General features: G+C 35.3%; 1 protein-coding gene across 1 annotated transcript in view; it reads right to left on the reverse strand.

Annotated features, from left to right (window-relative positions):
* Nucleotides 1-15,949, reverse strand: part of LOC134531972 (protein takeout-like) — a 30,621-nt gene extending 14,672 nt beyond the window's left edge. Inside the window, exons 1-3 of the mRNA XM_063368076.1 lie at nucleotides 15,848-15,949; nucleotides 10,612-10,695; nucleotides 9,737-9,884 (exon numbers count right to left, since the gene is read on the reverse strand). Coding sequence (XP_063224146.1) covers nucleotides 9,737-9,884; nucleotides 10,612-10,695; nucleotides 15,848-15,914 — 299 coding nt within the window. The 5' untranslated portion in view covers nucleotides 15,915-15,949. The remainder of the gene's footprint in view (nucleotides 1-9,736; nucleotides 9,885-10,611; nucleotides 10,696-15,847) is intronic.
* Nucleotides 15,950-17,681: the final 1,732 nt, after the last annotated feature.

Consider the following 17,681-nt stretch of genomic DNA (forward strand, 5'->3'; position numbering starts at 1 on the left):
AACGAACGCTAAAAGGGTTGCTTAGAGACAGATTTATTCGTTTTTCTCAAAACTGAGTTGCTTGGACTGAGGCCCTTTTAGCATGTGCCGATTCAGTTATGTTCGACACAGATAAAAATTAGGAACGCGTGTTAGTTCTAGAAATATTCCGGCGGCTGAATGAGGTACGGGAAATTGCTCCTCATTAGTTCTGCGAGGAGTTCTTTTCCAACCGAGTGGTTACCACATCGTACCTCATTTCCCGAGCTCCGCCGTGGCCTCATTTAGCTCGTACATTCACGCCTGCTGCGTCCACGCCTAGAGCCTCGCTCGTATTTCAGAGCGAGAGTAAGAATTCTATTTCAACACCTGTCCGTTCCTTTTTTTTTTTTGCAAGCTAACTAACGCTTACTCAACCAGCAGTTAACAATTAAAAATATTTTTGTGCCAATGGCATGCGTTTACGTTTAAAAAAAAAATGTTTTATAGGTCCTTTTTTAGATCTTTCAGTATATTTCCAAAAATGTCTGAATAACATCGCCATTGACCAAAAGCCTTGTTTCCTATCAGTCAGCTCATCATTAGCTTACGATATTTCAGTACAGCATATCTGTGAAACAAAAACCAGCCAATATAAACCATGAACATGCTTTTCTTTGCAAATAGTGGTCCAACTGGCATTTAATTGAGTGAAAATGTTTTTATCACAAAATATAAAAACGTTTACTGCATTGAAATCTTGAAAGAAGGTTCAAATACGTTGCTATAGGACTTTATAAATCCAATGTGCGTCAAAAGTGCACGCGATGGGAAACAGTTTTAACATTTATTTTTTTTTGCCAATGTGTCGTACATTGTTGGGATCAGGTTTTGTTCATTGGTCTATGCAGGGGCCTAGTATATTAAGAGCATGCGTATATCAAGAGTGTGTAAAAGAAATTGAATTAAGTGATAGTTATTTTAAATTGTATATATATTTTTAGAGACGTTAACTCGTAGAACTATTTGTTGTTTTACTAGATGTGTACAAGAGAGAGAGAAAAATTTCTGGTTCTCAGATAATAGGACTCAAATTTTATATTCCATTGTTTGATAATATAATCTATATATTTTATTAAATTTAGGCTTTACGTCACGTTGCGAGCGATATCACAAGAAAATACATATCGTATTATTATTATTCCAACAGGGATATATTAATGAAGGAACGGCAATGACAGGTGTGTCGTTGGTAAAACCATGGAAAAACAAAAATCAGGACTGACAAACTGTTAATCGAACCCGGGTCTTCCGGAACGTGAGTACAGAGCCTTATCACTGGGCCTTATCACAATTTTTTACTTATTTATTTTACAGATTAATGTTTGGGCCATCGATTATTTTCTAATCACCACACAGAAAAAAAAATTTACAAAAGATTCTTTTCTATACCATTTGGCAAGAAATAGTTTACAATGCTATACGAAAGATATAGTAACTTTGTACAACACATGACTCCGCTTATTTTTGTATGTTAGATATAAGTTGTTTTTGTTAGATTATATTGAATATTTCTTACGAAAACTAGCGCAAAATTTTATACTTTAATTTTATTCAAACCATGGAAAAGATAATCGAGTATCAAATAATTGGACTTTACTTTGTTTTATTATGCTTTTTAATGTTAACAGAAAATACTGGAAAGCTATTGAGGTAACGGCTTACAAATAACTTTAAATATTTGAGGTACTGGGACAACACAAAGCATAGAAGTCCGGGTAAGAATCCGAAACCCCAACATAACTGAAGTGATAAATTTGTTTTCATATAAATGTACAAATGTACAAATATCTTTAGATTTACGAGAATATTTCTGTTAAACTTGTTGCAGAGGAACTTTAAATAACGTCCACCCTCCCTCCCACCAATTCATGACTTGGTATTAATATTTTGACAGTTTCGTTAACTTTGAAGTTTTTTTTTTTTTTTTCGGTATTTATGTGATCATTGGAAAAAAAATTACATTTTTACTTGTATCATTAACACGATAAGTAAATCTCCATTTTTCAAAAACCCATCATGTTGGTTTTGAAGCAGCAGCATGATATTGACATTTCGTAGGCTTAGTGAGACCATTTCTATGTATTTCTATATGTTGATGAATTAATTATTTACTTAACATAAAATTACATTTAACTTCCAAATTAAAAAAAAAAATCTGAATTAAATCAGAGTAAATAATGGATTCAACATGTATCAGCCGTTAATCGCACCGATAGGGTTCCTGGACGAATGACATTTCTGATTGTTTCAATGTTGCCAACAGTTACACATTGACACCAGTGCGCTGCTCGGGACTCGAACCCCTTCCCCTGAAAGCCGAGGTGCGTCGGGCCTTCGCCGCGGAATGTGACAGCCCGGGGGGGGGGGGGGGGGGGGTTTGTGGAAACGGGCGGAGGGAGGGGGGATCCAGTCGAAGTCGTCGGGAGGGGGAAACTCTCGGCTTGCGGCTCGCCTTGACACGATGGTCTCTTGTCCGTCCTCCGTTGCGCAAGCGAGCGATCCTGCGACTGCGCCAGGTGCTGCCTCTCCCGGCCGTCATACGAAACACGTCCCTGGGATATCGCTTCCACGACCACAAGGCTCCGTTGCACACGCCACACTGATTTCTATTCGTTTTTCTCGTCATTAATATTTGAATAGGTAGTCTCCTGTACGATCAACACTATACCTTTCTAGTATTTGAGGGGATGCCGCAAATATTTTCAAAATACATTTTCTAGGCGTAATATCATAACAATTATACATATCTGCGCAATGTTTTCAACTTATTGATCATCTTTTGAAAATAATTTTACTAAAATAAATAGCAAAAGGTGTATTATATTCCTTACTGAAGTGTAAACAGAAAAAAAAACCGCTATCTTGGTTCTTTGGCCATTTAAAGATTTAAAAAAAATTAAATTTAGAACATTATTTATTTCAATAATGAAATTAAATACTGACTGGCTACTACAAATAGTTTCCCTGTGATTTCATTTGCGTTAAGTGTTGTTTTTAATTTTGAGGGGGCCTCCAACGGGTATAACTGTCAATAGAGACTATTTTGTAGCGTTAGAAAATATCCTAAAGCGTGATCTCTGTCCAAACGAAGGTTAACTTGCAATATTAAACTGTCAACAATTATCGTAATGGCCTGAAAATATATTTTGAAACCAAGAAGACATATTTACGGTAGCTTGTTTGTTTGGTCGATTTCCTGTGATTGGCTGGTGTTCTGGCCAATCAACCAACAAGAAAAAAAATGAAGGTTCTGATTGGCCCACAGCTGCAGTAAATCAAGGGAAAACTCCTATCTCAGGCAGGATGAAACTTCTATAGCCTCAGTAGTTAACTGCTACCCTGATGATGGCGACTGCAAACGTCGACCGAAAAGTCGGTGATATCTTTCTTTGCCTTCGACGTGGCTACAACCCAGTGAGCCGAGCAAACTCCAAAAGCAATAAGTGATATTAACGAGCCCATTTGCTGCAAGAGTGGAGATGTGCGATTCTTTTCCGGAGTCCCACTAGGTTCGGGAACAGAATACCCGCCGACGTGAATACCCCAAGGGGGATCAACCGGCAAGTCTATAATTCAGGTAAAAAAAAAAATGACCGGCTATTGGTGGTTGCATAACGAGGCAGGGGTTGGACCCGCATCAGGCCAAGTTTAGCTCCCGTTCGCACACTTTCTCCTGCGTGGCGAGTTGGTGGTCCCCCGCCAAACCGACGTTGCTCGCGGTCTCTGACGACTGACGGAGTGCTTGCGACTTCTTGAGGGGTAGCTAAAATATATGTATGATTGTTTGATAACATTTTCTTTTTTGAAGTGACAACGTCTAATAAATCGATGAACGCCGGCTGCACGCACGAAAAAGTGTCCCGTTACGCACATTGTCCCGTTACGCTCATTGTACGCTTGCGCCGCATCTATCTCTCTTCCACTCGATTGGAACAACAATCGATTTGACTTTTTCGAGGCGCATTAAACTTGAAACACTCCCATTCGTTTCCTATTTTTCCTATCATCGTTCTATCCTTAACAGAATAACAGAGATTGAAAGAAGTTAAAATAGCAAACATGTATAAAAGTTGTAGTTAAAATAATCTCTTCGTTAAAGTAATAAACATATTTGAATTAATGAGTGCAAATAAAAGAAATTTATCAATTAAAATGTAGATTTCATTTCACTCCTTCTTTGTATCCATATAAAATTGTGATAATTCAATAAAAATGATTCAATTTTCTTCATAAAAGTATGCAATAATTTCATCAATGTTTTGTTATGACGTTGTCACGTTAAACTATCGTCGGTAAACCAACTTTACAGACAACTAATTTTTTTTTTGTTTAAGCACAGATCACACCTTGAATTATTTACAAATATCACCCATAAAATATCGTATATAACAGTTTTGTTATGGTTGTTTATCATATAGTAAGGTAATTACAAATGACTTTTTTATATTAAAATATGTAGTCAACTCTCAGAAACGTCATAAACTTCACAGAGTTAACTATGTGTGGCTACGATCTTTAAATGACTCGTGCAATGGGGAGCTTTGATTTAGTTAAATTCATTGCACGTACGCCCTTTGCAGTCCGTTTGTACCTGATGAAGGGAACAGATGACAGCTCCAAAAAATGTTGCAACTGTTTTGTCGCAGGAAGCCTGCTATGTTCGGCGGGGATGTCATAGTAATGTTAGCCATAATACCTGTTTGTTTTCCTCGTTATTTTTGCTGTGTTTGTCTAGGTTTGGTATTTTGCCTGCATTTACTCTTTCTGTTGAAATTTTCTCTTCGTTGTTAGCCCACTGTGTTCCTCTAGCTGTTATTTTTTCACGACTTAATTCCTTCCACGAAATTATTAATCTGTTTGGTTTTTAAAGTTTGATTGTTTTCGGTTGTGCTTTCTTCGTTGTGTTGTCCATAATACCTGTTTAGTTTCATCACTGGGTCCATCTGTTGGCTGTGTTGTTCTGGGTTTCATATTTTTTGTATTTTGAATTTTTTTTTCCATAACAACCAGTGTAAATCTGTAATGCTGTATGTCCAATTAATTGTTTCTGTGTGCCTAATCATTATTATTATAAGTTAATTTAAATTATTGTTTATACGTAGTTTTCCAACAAAGACCAATTGTTTTAAAATCTAAAGTTCAAAAAATGTTGACGATATTTGTTGTCAGTAATTTCCTATCTCTCCCACTTTAAAAACAAATGTAATGTTTGTTTTTTTTTGTTCGAAGTATTAAGCTCGCATTCTTAACAGTATTTTGTGTTCATATCAGACTGCGAATAAGCTAATTAGAAATTTTACTAACATATCGTTTACATCAATTTGGTCAGAGATAAATAAGGGATAAATAGAGACCTGCAAAATTCGCGGTTTCGATGGCCTTCAGGATAGACTGCACATACCGCTGTACACTCGGGCGAATAACGCAAGTTCATTGGCTGCCGACTTGTAATTCGTCTCAGCTGGTTTGTCTGTGATTCGATCCTTCTTTGGTTGAGGGTTTATAACTGGTTGAGATTCATCCAGATGAACAGTAAGCCAATAGCAAAATTATCTAAGAGGTATATGTGTTTGAATTTCAGCCTATCACCGAATGAATCCGCGAATTTTGAAGGTCTCTAGGGATAAGATTATATTGAGCAGCGACGAATTAAAAAAAAACAAAATGGTGTAGGGGTTTGACTAAGGTACTCCAAGTTAAACCGGTCCGTTTACTGCGAGCGTCCTCTCTGTTCCCAATCAGTACATATATACAGGACGAGTCTGAATCCTGACCAACTTCGACCGCCGCTTCATCATGACAAAACCATTTGAAAACATCTGTACGACTTGCGGTCTGAAGAGGCTGGTATACGTCTCTGTGGTAGGGGTTTAACAATAATTTCATTACTTTATGTAAGCTTTTGGACATTCGCCATTGCTAAGCACTTTTTCTGTAGAAGAAAACTAAAAAAATACCCAAAAGACAAAAACACAAATTAAGCAAATAATTGCTGTTGTTAACAGGATACAAACACCACAAAATATTCAATAACAGGAATAGATATGGTCAACAAACAATGAAAAACAAAGAAAAATGGACTTAGAGAAAGAAAAAAAAACCACAAATGATGACAGCACAAAAATTGAACCAAAAAAAATCAGCACAACATTTGGAACGAGACAAAAACATGACAAAACGAAAAGACGAAACAAACACAATAGTTTTCCAAAACAGAATATATCGAGAAAAAAAACCCACAAATTATGACAGCACAGAAAAAGTGCTTAGCAATGGCGTATGTCCAAAAGCTTATATCAAGTCATGCACTCCCATTGCACAAATCTTTCAAAGATACTAATTTCATTGTTAATAATAGAAAAAGTATCTGAGATAGATCACTGAGCGACAATAAAAATGTATATTCAAAAGATATTCTACAACCACCACGAATTTCGTCAAAGTAGCAAAATTATTATTTGAAATAATAGAGGATAGTAACCAATCACATATATGTATAAAATAAAGATTATAGCAATTATTTCAATTAAATATTAATTGTAAAGTGATAAAATTATTTGTGATTGCAAAATGTCTTTTAATTATACATAATTCATTCGCCCAGTTTTCTAACAAAAATAATGATTTATCTATTATATAGAATAAAAATTCGTTGGGAACCCATTTTCACAGTAAATTATGATTTTTCAGCTTATTTTGTTGTGATTAGCCTGCACCCGAGGTCAGTCCGTCATAATTCAGACTCAGGCTTTACATATTAATCTATATAAGTATGATCTTAACGAAGTCCCTCAACTACAATGGCCTCTCTCGCGAGTGCTGACAGTGTTTGAGTATTGCACGATGTGAGTGAGTGCGCAATGAGGCTCTGCCTTGAGCGCAATGCGCGAGCGTTGCGGTGTGAGTCCTTGGAGTTAAGAAACCACATGCGAGTAGAAGTACAACAGGCGTGTGTTTAAGGCCCCCGCCTACCCGGGCACACACACGGTGCGCAGAGGCTTCGGGGAAAAACAACGCGATTTCAAAACTACTCAACATATCCGAGTGGGCTCTGCTTACGAAAAGTATTTAACATTTCGCTGAGGACCGAAACTTTTGATTTTGGATTAAGTTTTTAAATTGTATTTTCAGAATAGTTAAAATTGCTAAAAACGCATGTTTTCAGAGTAATGTTTAGGGCGTAAACAACCGGTACAAATTCTTGAAAGCACGTAAGGGACTTGCATTACAACTTTATCTTCATTTCTACGCCATATAATGTTACGATAACCGCTCAAATTTCACAGTTATCCTGTGACGACGAGAAGACTGCGCGCCAGTTCAGAGGCGATATCGCACTAGAAGTACAAGCAAGCGTCGCACTTATCATCATCCCGCCCCACACACATACACCCTGAAGAGGCGGGCCCCTTAAAGACTTGGCTGGGAACGTCTCAACGTTGTTGTCGAGGTCGCTTCCCGTAAAGCCAGTTCTCTGCGTGTGGTGTCCGAGGCTAGCATCCACGAGGCCGTAAGAAAAAAAAAGCTACTCCTAAGCCCAGTCTTCAAAGAGTGTCCTGCAGTAAGTTTATTACTCACACGAGTCGTAGAATGCTAACCGTATACCTATCTTGGATAAGATCCAACTCTTACGTTTCTCCTGCCCAAAACTTGCAAATCGGCACCGAACAGAGGAATACGAAAACCAATACTACATCCTCTATAAGTTACGTTAATTTATTTATAAAGTTTGCACATTTATTAATAAAACACCTGTTAATGTGAAAATTATCATTTAATCATTTTACGTTCTTAAATATGCGCGGTGTAAGATTGGTTATTACATTCACAAATAAGAAAACCAAGAAACTAGTTTTTCAATGTACTGCTACTATCATTGCAACTTCTACATCTGTCCTATGGACGCATTTTTTAACGGGATTAATAGTCACCTGGTATAAAATAAGATGTTTAAAATATATATAAAAAACTTGTCATCAAGAAATATTAATATTAACACATTAAACCAAGTATGCAACGTATTTTAATTTAATATACTTCATTAAATATCAGATTATCGACACTGAGAAGCTCTGTAGCACTTTACAGATTCAACAATGATTCAAATGCGTCGACCATTAAGCGCGTTGTAATAAGGATATTTATTTTATTTATTCGCAACCAAACGTAAATTAAATTGTGTTTAAATTTAATTTTCCTACAGTGAAAATGAGACAAATAATAAAAATACATTTTTCAGACGTTAAACTATGATATAATTAAAAACACGTTATTCGGGAAGTTGATATGTTCGTTTGCCGTATGGCCACCAAATTGTTTAGTGCTCTTGTTGAAGGTACAGATAGTATATCTTCACATTTAACATAATCTATACATGAGTTGGGATGGTAATTGTACGATAATGCAGAACGTGTCATTATGTTTTTAAGTTTCCTTAACCAATAACCCAACAAAGTTCCGTAACTGGAGGTCTAAATCAGTAATACACACAGGAAAAGTATTTCTGTACATTTACAAAAGATACGTTTGGAAACCATGGGCCAAGCAATAGTTATAATACTAAAATAAATAGGCCTATATTTTAAATTTGCACAACACGTAGCTATGATTATTTTTGCATATAGATGTGAAGTAGGTTTATAAAAATAAAACTTAGTATTTCTTGTAAAAATTGGCTCATAATTTTATATTTAAATTTGTCTTTCATGTAAGCATAGTATTTTTGAACCGTTGAAAAGATAATTAAATATTGATTAATTTGAATTTATTTGTTTCATTGTGCTTATTATTGTGCGCCATTAATACTGGAAAGCTATTCAGGGAACGGTTTAAAAATAAGTTTATATAACTGTCGTAGGTTCTGGGACAACACAATGCTTAAATGTCCGGATAAGAATCTGAACCCAGTATTACTGCGAGCACTTTTGACGTGACAACGTCTAATAAATCGATGAACGGGGCTGCACCCACGGAAAATTGTCCCGTTACACACATTGTTCCGTTACGTTGTGTCCCGTTACGCTCATTTCCGTTACGATGTGCCCCGTTACGCTGTGTGCCGTTACGCTGTGTGCCGTAACGCTGTGTCCCGTTACGCTGTGTCCCGTTACGCTGTTGGCGAGTGCAGTAGGTAATAATAGGTTGTTACAATTGACTAAAAAATTATGGTGATTCATATAATTGATGATAGATATTTGATTACAGTTTATTTATACGAATACTTGTTCATAATTATATTTAAACTTTATAGATAAACCCCAGTTTTTAAAATTAATTTCAAGTCATCTACACGTGAACTTTTTCGTCTATAAAGTGAAGTGAAAAGTTAATGTGGTTTTCATTGCTTGTTACAACAACAATTTCGGCAATAAAGCTTAATTATTCTTGCATTTTAAAAATCTGATTACTAGTATCTAAAATTTCAAGTATATATTCCTTTATTATTAAAATAAAAATGATTCAATTTTATTCATAAAAGTATGCAATCATTTCATCAATGTTTTGTTTTGACGTTGTCACGTTAAATTGTCGTCCGTAAACCGACTTAACAGACAACCATTTTTTTTATAGTTATATAGTTGGTATCATGTAAATCGTAAAAATTTACAAATATCTGTATTTTTGTGTCAATATTTATTTTCCATTAACATAAAAATTGACTGTGTGTACGGTAAATCTGTGACACTCGGCAGCACAGCTCGGCGTGTGAGCTCACCTGACGTCCTGGATGCGTATCCCGGCGAGGCCGTACGTGTCGGCGTTCCTCACGGCCATCTTGCCCTCCACGTCGTCCATCTTGTAGTCCACCACGAGCTCCTCCACGCGCATCGGGTCCAGCGGCAGCAGGCCGAACGGCCGGTAACCTGCCGGCAGGAAAATTTTCCCGTCCAAACGTGATTTCAGTTCCCTTTAGGGACGACGACGCATTTCTGAAGAGAATCTTTTGCCAAGCCTCAAAAGACGACGAGGCTAAACTTTTTGTGATCCTTCGGCCATGTTCTAATTCAGGTTAGGAAGCAAGCGATTTTTTTTATGTGCATGTTTTGAACAGAAAAAAAAATTCTGCTGCTAGATTGTGCTGGTGTAGACTGGGGGCATTACCGTTTGATTACTGTACGTTAACCAAATTAGGTAAGCAACTTAACAATTTTTTAAAATTTAATCAGGCTTACCATGTCTCAGGGGCGCAACAACTAAATTTCCAAAGGGGGGCAATATAACTTTTTATAAAGAATCATCAATCCCCCGCTATTGAAGCGGGGGGTCCGGGGGTCCTCCCCCGGGAAAATTTGTACTTCAAGGTGGAAAATGGTGCTATTTAAGCAGTTTTATTATCTAAAAATTGATTACACAGCACTTTCTTTGCCTCTGTTTGCCACCACTTCATGGTTTCAGAGGGGGGGGGGAATACCCTTGCCCCCCCCCCCTGTTGTTGCGCCCCTGCCAAGACTCATTATCATTCACAAAACTTACCCTGACTGCGCTGGCTAAAGTCATAAACGTTAGGACGTGGTTAGTGGCTTAAACTGTTTCAATTTGGTGATTAAAAGTGTATGTGTTGGTAACCGCAGGAGAAGCGTCGTGGCTTACCTTTCCCAAGCTTCGGGATCACGGATTGAAGAGTTTTTTTCAGACACTCGTTATCGTTCCTCTTGCATGGCTTGATGAACTCAGCTGGAACAAAAAATAATTACAGTTAAAAATAAAAAAACTGTTTTATTTATGTTAAACAAATACTCTGGGAAAGGTAAAAAAATTGGTATTGATAAACAAATTATTTCTGAATTTTTGTTATGAATTTTTTTTTTTCAAAATAAACCATTCATCGTAGAAATATTTCCTTAAAGCACACCTACCCCCTCAACCAATCTTAGTGTTTGAATTTCACAAACTAGTAAAATATGGTTGGTACTAAACGTATCATTATTATTGGTACATACCTAAAATAATTTGTTTTGTTTAATTTATTTTAAAGAAAGATTTACTTAACTTAAAACCATACTTACCCTTGTTCACCCCTTAGGAGTTAAATTTCGTAAATATAAAAATTGTGGTTGGTAGTTTTCGTATATGATTTATTGGTACCCAATATAAATTATTACCCTCAATTTAATTCGGAGTTACAATTTATTATTCATCTTAAAAATATACTTACCCTTTTTCCAACCCTTAGGCGTTGATATTGACCCAATTTTCAATATTAGTTTGAATGTTTTTGTATGTTAATTATTGTTGCCGAATATATATTTTTTCTAGCTTATTAGTTTCAGAGATAAAATTAAAAATCTTATAACCATATTTACTCCTTTTTCACCCCTTTAGGGGTGGGATGCTCTTATAATATACAGCCTAGATTTTTAGTTCGCCAAAAACCTTTCTAATAAAAAAAAATTGTGAAAATCCGTTTAGTAGTTTTCGATTGATGCTCGAACAAACACACGAAAAAGTAAAAATTTTAAAGACCATATTTTTTTTATTTCTTGATAATGTAAATAGCTTTTTACAGTAGTTTTTTCATCTTTTCATCTAATGTACAGAATTTTTGCCTCGAACTGTTTTATTATTAGTGTAGATTATTTCTTTGTACAGCCGGTAGAGTAATTTAAAGCATTGAAGACATCAGAGCCAACGAAAAAGCGTATTGAAATAAAGGATAACGCTCAAAGCAAATAAAATAGAGATTTAGAAAAATGAAAGAACTCGATGCACTTTTTTTGTCTAAATATTTGTTAAAAATGTGAACCTCCAGTGTGAAATTCCTTTGTGTACTTCATTATCTGTGAAATTATTTTCCGAAAACACAGATGTTATAGCAGCAGCACTCGATGGAACATTTGCATGTACTTGCTCACTTGCGTACTTGTCCGCTTGAATACTTGCGCTCTTGCATATTTGGTCAATGGCATACTTGCTCACTCGCAGGCACCGGCACTCAGATAGATGCACACATTTTTATACACTCGCATATCTGTACTCTCATCTGTACAATTGTATACTTGCATACTTTATATATATATATTTCAAATATTTGTGTATCCTGTATCGGTGGAGTTCTTCTTATAAATTTTATATATTAACTAAAATATTTGCTATTCCTACAGCAAAAATGTTTGTACTGCCGTTCAAATAAAAATTATTTGTTAGTTTTTTAAATTTTTGGATTTATATAATTAGAAAGGAATGAATAGGCCCTACTACTATGGAACTGCACCTTCCTATACTCACCCGTAACTAAGAGTAGGATTTACCTAATGATATTATTTTCTAAGCTACTTTAAAATCATTTGTATGAATACATTCACGCAGGTGACACAAGAATTTTTATTCTCTGAATTTCCTCGTTTCCCATAGTGCCTTTTCAGTCGAAGAGACGCAAGACACGAAGTGCATGCGACTACTGTCACTGCCACTCAGGACGCGTTTGCTTTCGCACTGGATTATCGTGATTGGTGTTGTTACGAAATACGTGTTGCCAATTAGAGACCCTCGCTTAAAGAAGTGTCGAATCACAGACACCCAGTCGAGACGACTCACAAGTCAGCAGCCAATGAACAGGTGGGCAATTGCCCGAGTGTGTAGACCGTAGTAGAGTCTATCCTGGAGGTCACTGAATCCGCGAAATTTGCAGTTCTCTAATCAAATGTAAGCGTAGATGTTGCAAGTATGTGAGCTTCATGAGATAGTTGAGATTAATAAAAGGTCAGAACCAGAATTGAAGCTAACAACGACGTCAAATTCATAGCGGGTCGTGTAGCTCACGTGCGCACGCGACGTCGTGCGGGTTTTGAAGCGTGACACGCACGTGACTTTTCCCCTTCTTTGCCGTCGGCGGCGCCTCGCTGCGGCTGGAAGGCCGAGCGACAGAAGCCGTCCAGCCGAACCCGCGGGTCATTGACCCCGCGCCGCGGCTCCAGCGACCCACATCCGCGGACCACACGGGGATTACAAACTCCCGTGGCTTTCACAACAGATTATCCCGGAGACCAGATGTTTGAGAAATGGTTTGTAATACCGCAAGAAATATATACTTATTGCAACTTTGTACAACACACATCTACTTTTTAACGTGACGACGTCTAGTAAATCGATGAACGCCGGCTGCACGCACGAAAAAGTGTCCCGGAACGCACATTGTCCCGTTACGCTGTGTCCCGTTACGCTCATTGTACGCTTGCGCCGCATCTATCTCTCTTCCACTCGATTGGAACAACCATCGATTTGACTTTTTCGAGGCACATTAAACTTGAAACACTCCCATTCGTTTCCTACTTTTCGAATCATCGTCCTATTCTTAACAGAATAACTCAGATAGGAAGAAGTTAAATATCAAGCATGTATAAAAGTTATAGTTAAAATAATCTCTTCGTTAAAGTAATAAACATATTTGAATTAATGAGTGCAAATAAAAGTAAATTTATCAATTAAATTTTATATTTCATTTCACTCCTTCTTTGTACCCATACAAAATAGTGATAATTCAATAAACATGATTCAATTTTACTTATAAAAGTATGCAATCATTTCATCAATGTTTTTTTATGACGTCACGTTAAACTATCGTCCGTAATCCGACTTTACAGACAACCAATTTTTTTTTGCATAGTACGTGAAATACGTTTTTCGAGACAATTCTAAGAATTTACTACTAAGCATTTAGCCCATAATTTTATTATGATTTAATTGAATTTCAATTAACCATGCGAAAGATATTCGAATATTCCACAATTTCACTTTATTTAGTTTTACCGAGATTATTAATATGCGCAGTTAATACTGGAATGATATTCGGGGAAATTCAAATACTGGGACCACACAAAGCATAAATGCCCGGGCGAGAATCAGAACCCAGTATTACAGTGAAAACAATTTTGTAATTTACAATTGTTTTCATGTAAATGTAAAAATTTACAAATATCATATATATATATATATATATATATATATTTCTGTCGCATTTACAACATAAAAATAATCACAGTGCAAAAAAAAAGATAGCGTTTAGAAAACTTCCCTGGGGCTTATTTCTCGACCACACAGGTCACTTTCGAATACAACCGATTAAAATTGACTCTGATATATCATACAGGTCACCCTACGTTGTTATGTTATATTTATGTTTCCCGTGATAGTTTTTGTTATAAATTTATATTCTAAACCAATCTTTCAATTTTTTGCACAGCTTGAAGAACCGAAATCAGTGACGAATTCAATCATTTTTGATGGAAAGTTATTTCGCGTTTTACTTTGGATAAAAACCAACTACAAAAAACAATAAAATAATTTTTAATCAGAAAAATAATTATTTTACAGTCTTTACATATAAAAGTAACAGAATTATAATCCTACAAGAGCACGTGCTTTTTTATTAAAATAAGTAATATAATTTTATCTGGTTGAAAATTTTTGTACTCAAGTTTGCTGTACTTAAGTTTGCTAGTTTACCTACACCCAAAATATTTATTTTTATGTAATTTAAAAAATTTATTTTGAAACAACAGAACTAACATACAATTAATATTTCATATAAAATTGTTAGTTCGATTCCTTCAACCACCCGTTTTGGTCATGGAGAACAAACTAGAACACTTCTAAGTGTATTGTAAAATAATATATTTTTCTGATGATATCTGAAATAAGATTAATATTGAAAGCTATTATTATTGAAATTTTAAAGGTTTTGCACTAAGATTTTAAATGCTTATTTTACACAATATTAAAAAAATTCTCTTGCTTTGTACAATAAAGTGTGGAAGATGGCTTATACAATTACTTATACTCAATTAAGCTATTAACTAGACAATGCCCAGTAAATATCCTACTAACGACTTAGTACGGTGACCAATATTCTACCAAGGTTGGAAAACAAGTGATTTATTTGATTAATAAGCAATTGTATGATAGTCATGTCTTGGTACATTGTTTTTAATTTACTACATCATATCATTTTTTTTAAACTTTGACTACTATAGTAGCAGGTAAATTTAAAACTTTCTGCCTATAACATATCATTTTTTTAAACTTTGAATACTATAGTAGCAAGTAAATTTAAAATTTTCTGTCTATAACAATTCTTGTAAATTTTTGAGATAATCTAAACTTTTTTTTTGTTCATCGACATTATTTTAGTTATTTAATTCTTTACCAAGGGGTGTTTTACAATTTGTTTGTTAAGTTCGTATTGAGCTCTAAACTCTGAAAAAAATGTTTTTACATTTTTGATAATTAATTTTGTCTGTATTAGATAAGCGTTTTATATTATATCTTTTCTTATTTACTTTGCAAAAATTTGTGTGGTTGTGTGGTACACAAGGTGAAGTACCCTAAACTTATCACATGAAAAGATAATTTTAAATAAAAAATTATAAATAAATCGAATTATTAAAAATTTGTTATTTAAAAAAAAAATACTTTTCAACTATCACTAGGGACCGGAAAACTTCGCGGGTTCAATGACCTGCAGGATGGACTCCATAGTTCTACATACACTCGGTCAAATATCACCCACTCATTGGCTGCTGTCATGTGAGGCGTCCCATCGTAGCAGCCTGTGATTCGACAAAGCTTTGGTCGGGCGTTTCTCATTGGCCCAGAGTCACCCAGGTGAGTTGTGAGCCAATAGCAGAGGCAGCACTGAGGTATAACTATTTGTATTTTAGCCTATTGCGAAATGAATTCGCGAATTTTTCCGGTCTCTAACTATCACATTAAGAACAGTGAAAATTTACAGGAATTATATTCCTAATAAAGTATTCTGAATTTAAAAAATGAAGGCATTTATATGTTAAGTGATTCTTCTGATCTATGAATGACACTCTATAAGACTCACGCAGCTGGTAGCAGGAGGCCACTGCAGCTGTGGCGACCACCAGAGCCAGTATTCCTTTCACCTGCATGTTGTCTGGTCACGGGTGGCAACACTGTATGGCCCGCGCGTCCAGCGGCACCTGTATTTATATCCTCGATGTCCCCCTCTCTCACCCTCCCCTTCTGCATCACTTTCCCACATCATCATCTCCCCTCCACTCATTCCAAAGCCAGGCGCTGCCCGGCGTTCGCAGCCTACTTTCCACCGGCGAACAACAACACAGCCGCTGGAACATTTGGTCACCGAATACCTGCACGTGGTTTGCGAAACAACCCGACAAGAGCACCGAGATTTCAATTTGCAGTTATAAGAAACCCATGTCTTTATTAACTATCCAAGATTAAGGTCCAGTGACTGGTTGTCGTATCTCGAACTTTGTTAAAACAAAATTAGTATATTAAAAAATGGTTGTCTGCAAAGTCGGTATACGGACGATAGTTTAACGTGATAACGTCATAACAAAACATTGATGAAATGATTGCATACTTTTAAGAATAAAATTGAATCATTTTTATTGAATTATCACTATTTTGTATGGATAAAAAGAAGAGAAAAGAAATCTACAGTTTAATTGATAAATTTACTTTTATTTGCACTATTTAATTCAAAATTTTTTATTACTTTAACGAAGAGATTATCCTACCTATAACTTATATACATGTTTGCTATTTAACTTCTTCCAATCTGTGTTATTCTGTTAACGATAGGACGATGATAGGAAAAGTAGGAAACGAATGGGAGTGTTTAAAGTTTAATGTACCTCGAAATAGTCAAATCGATGGCTGTTCCAATCGAGTGGAAGAGAGATATATGCGGCGCAAGCGTACAATGAGCGTAACGGGAAACAGCGTAACGGGCCAATGTGCGTAACGGGACACTTTTTCGTGCGTGCAGCCGGCGATCATCGATTTATTAGACATTGTAACGTCAAAAAAAATTAAATTATTGAAAACATGTTTCCAATATTTCCCACGCTTAACTTACAACTACATTTGGCATGCCAATAGAAATTTATGAGGCCTAAATGTATTTTCCATGATAATTTGTCGTAGTTTTATCGTTCACAAGTTAATTTTGCTTTTAACTTAGATTTAAGTGTTTTATTTAAAGTCTTTTTTTTTAATACTCATGCGACACCTACAAAATCAAACTATCATATTCAAGGCAGTTGGAAGTGCGGATATGTCTACCAAATAAAAGTACACAAGCTGTCCTATAAGTGTCATTTTTTTTTGTAGAAATATATTTATGTAAACTACAAATTATGTTTTTTTTTTCTTCGAAAATATAAAGCTACACTCTTCAAATTTCTATCCAAAAAAAACCATGAGGGGGATTGGGGGCACCCCCCAACTAGCTTAAGCATATGTGTGTGTGTGTGTGTATATATATATATATATATATATGAAATACAAGAATAGAAATACTCAAAAAAACACAAAATAGTGTTTATTATTTTTATTTATAATCAGTATTTATTTTACTAACCCGCGAAAAATATTAAATAACATAAACAAATAAAGTAATAATGCTACTAGCGAATATAACTTCACATTAAAATAATGCAAATAAAACGTTTCTGATTTGAAGACCGCGTCTTGAAGTCAAGGAAGTTAACTATTTCCAATTATTATTTTTTTGCTGTAGTTATAATGTTTTAGTTTTTAAAACTTTAATGAAACATTTATCGTTTATATTATTTGAAATGAACGATATAGATATTTTTATAAAATTCATTTAAATATTATTTTTACCTATATTTGATAAGTGCAAATTTTTTTACATTTAATAAAGT

This window comes from Bacillus rossius, chromosome 5 (genome assembly GCF_032445375.1).
Source record: "Bacillus rossius redtenbacheri isolate Brsri chromosome 5, Brsri_v3, whole genome shotgun sequence".
Lineage (NCBI taxonomy): Eukaryota > Metazoa > Arthropoda > Insecta > Phasmatodea > Bacillidae > Bacillus > Bacillus rossius.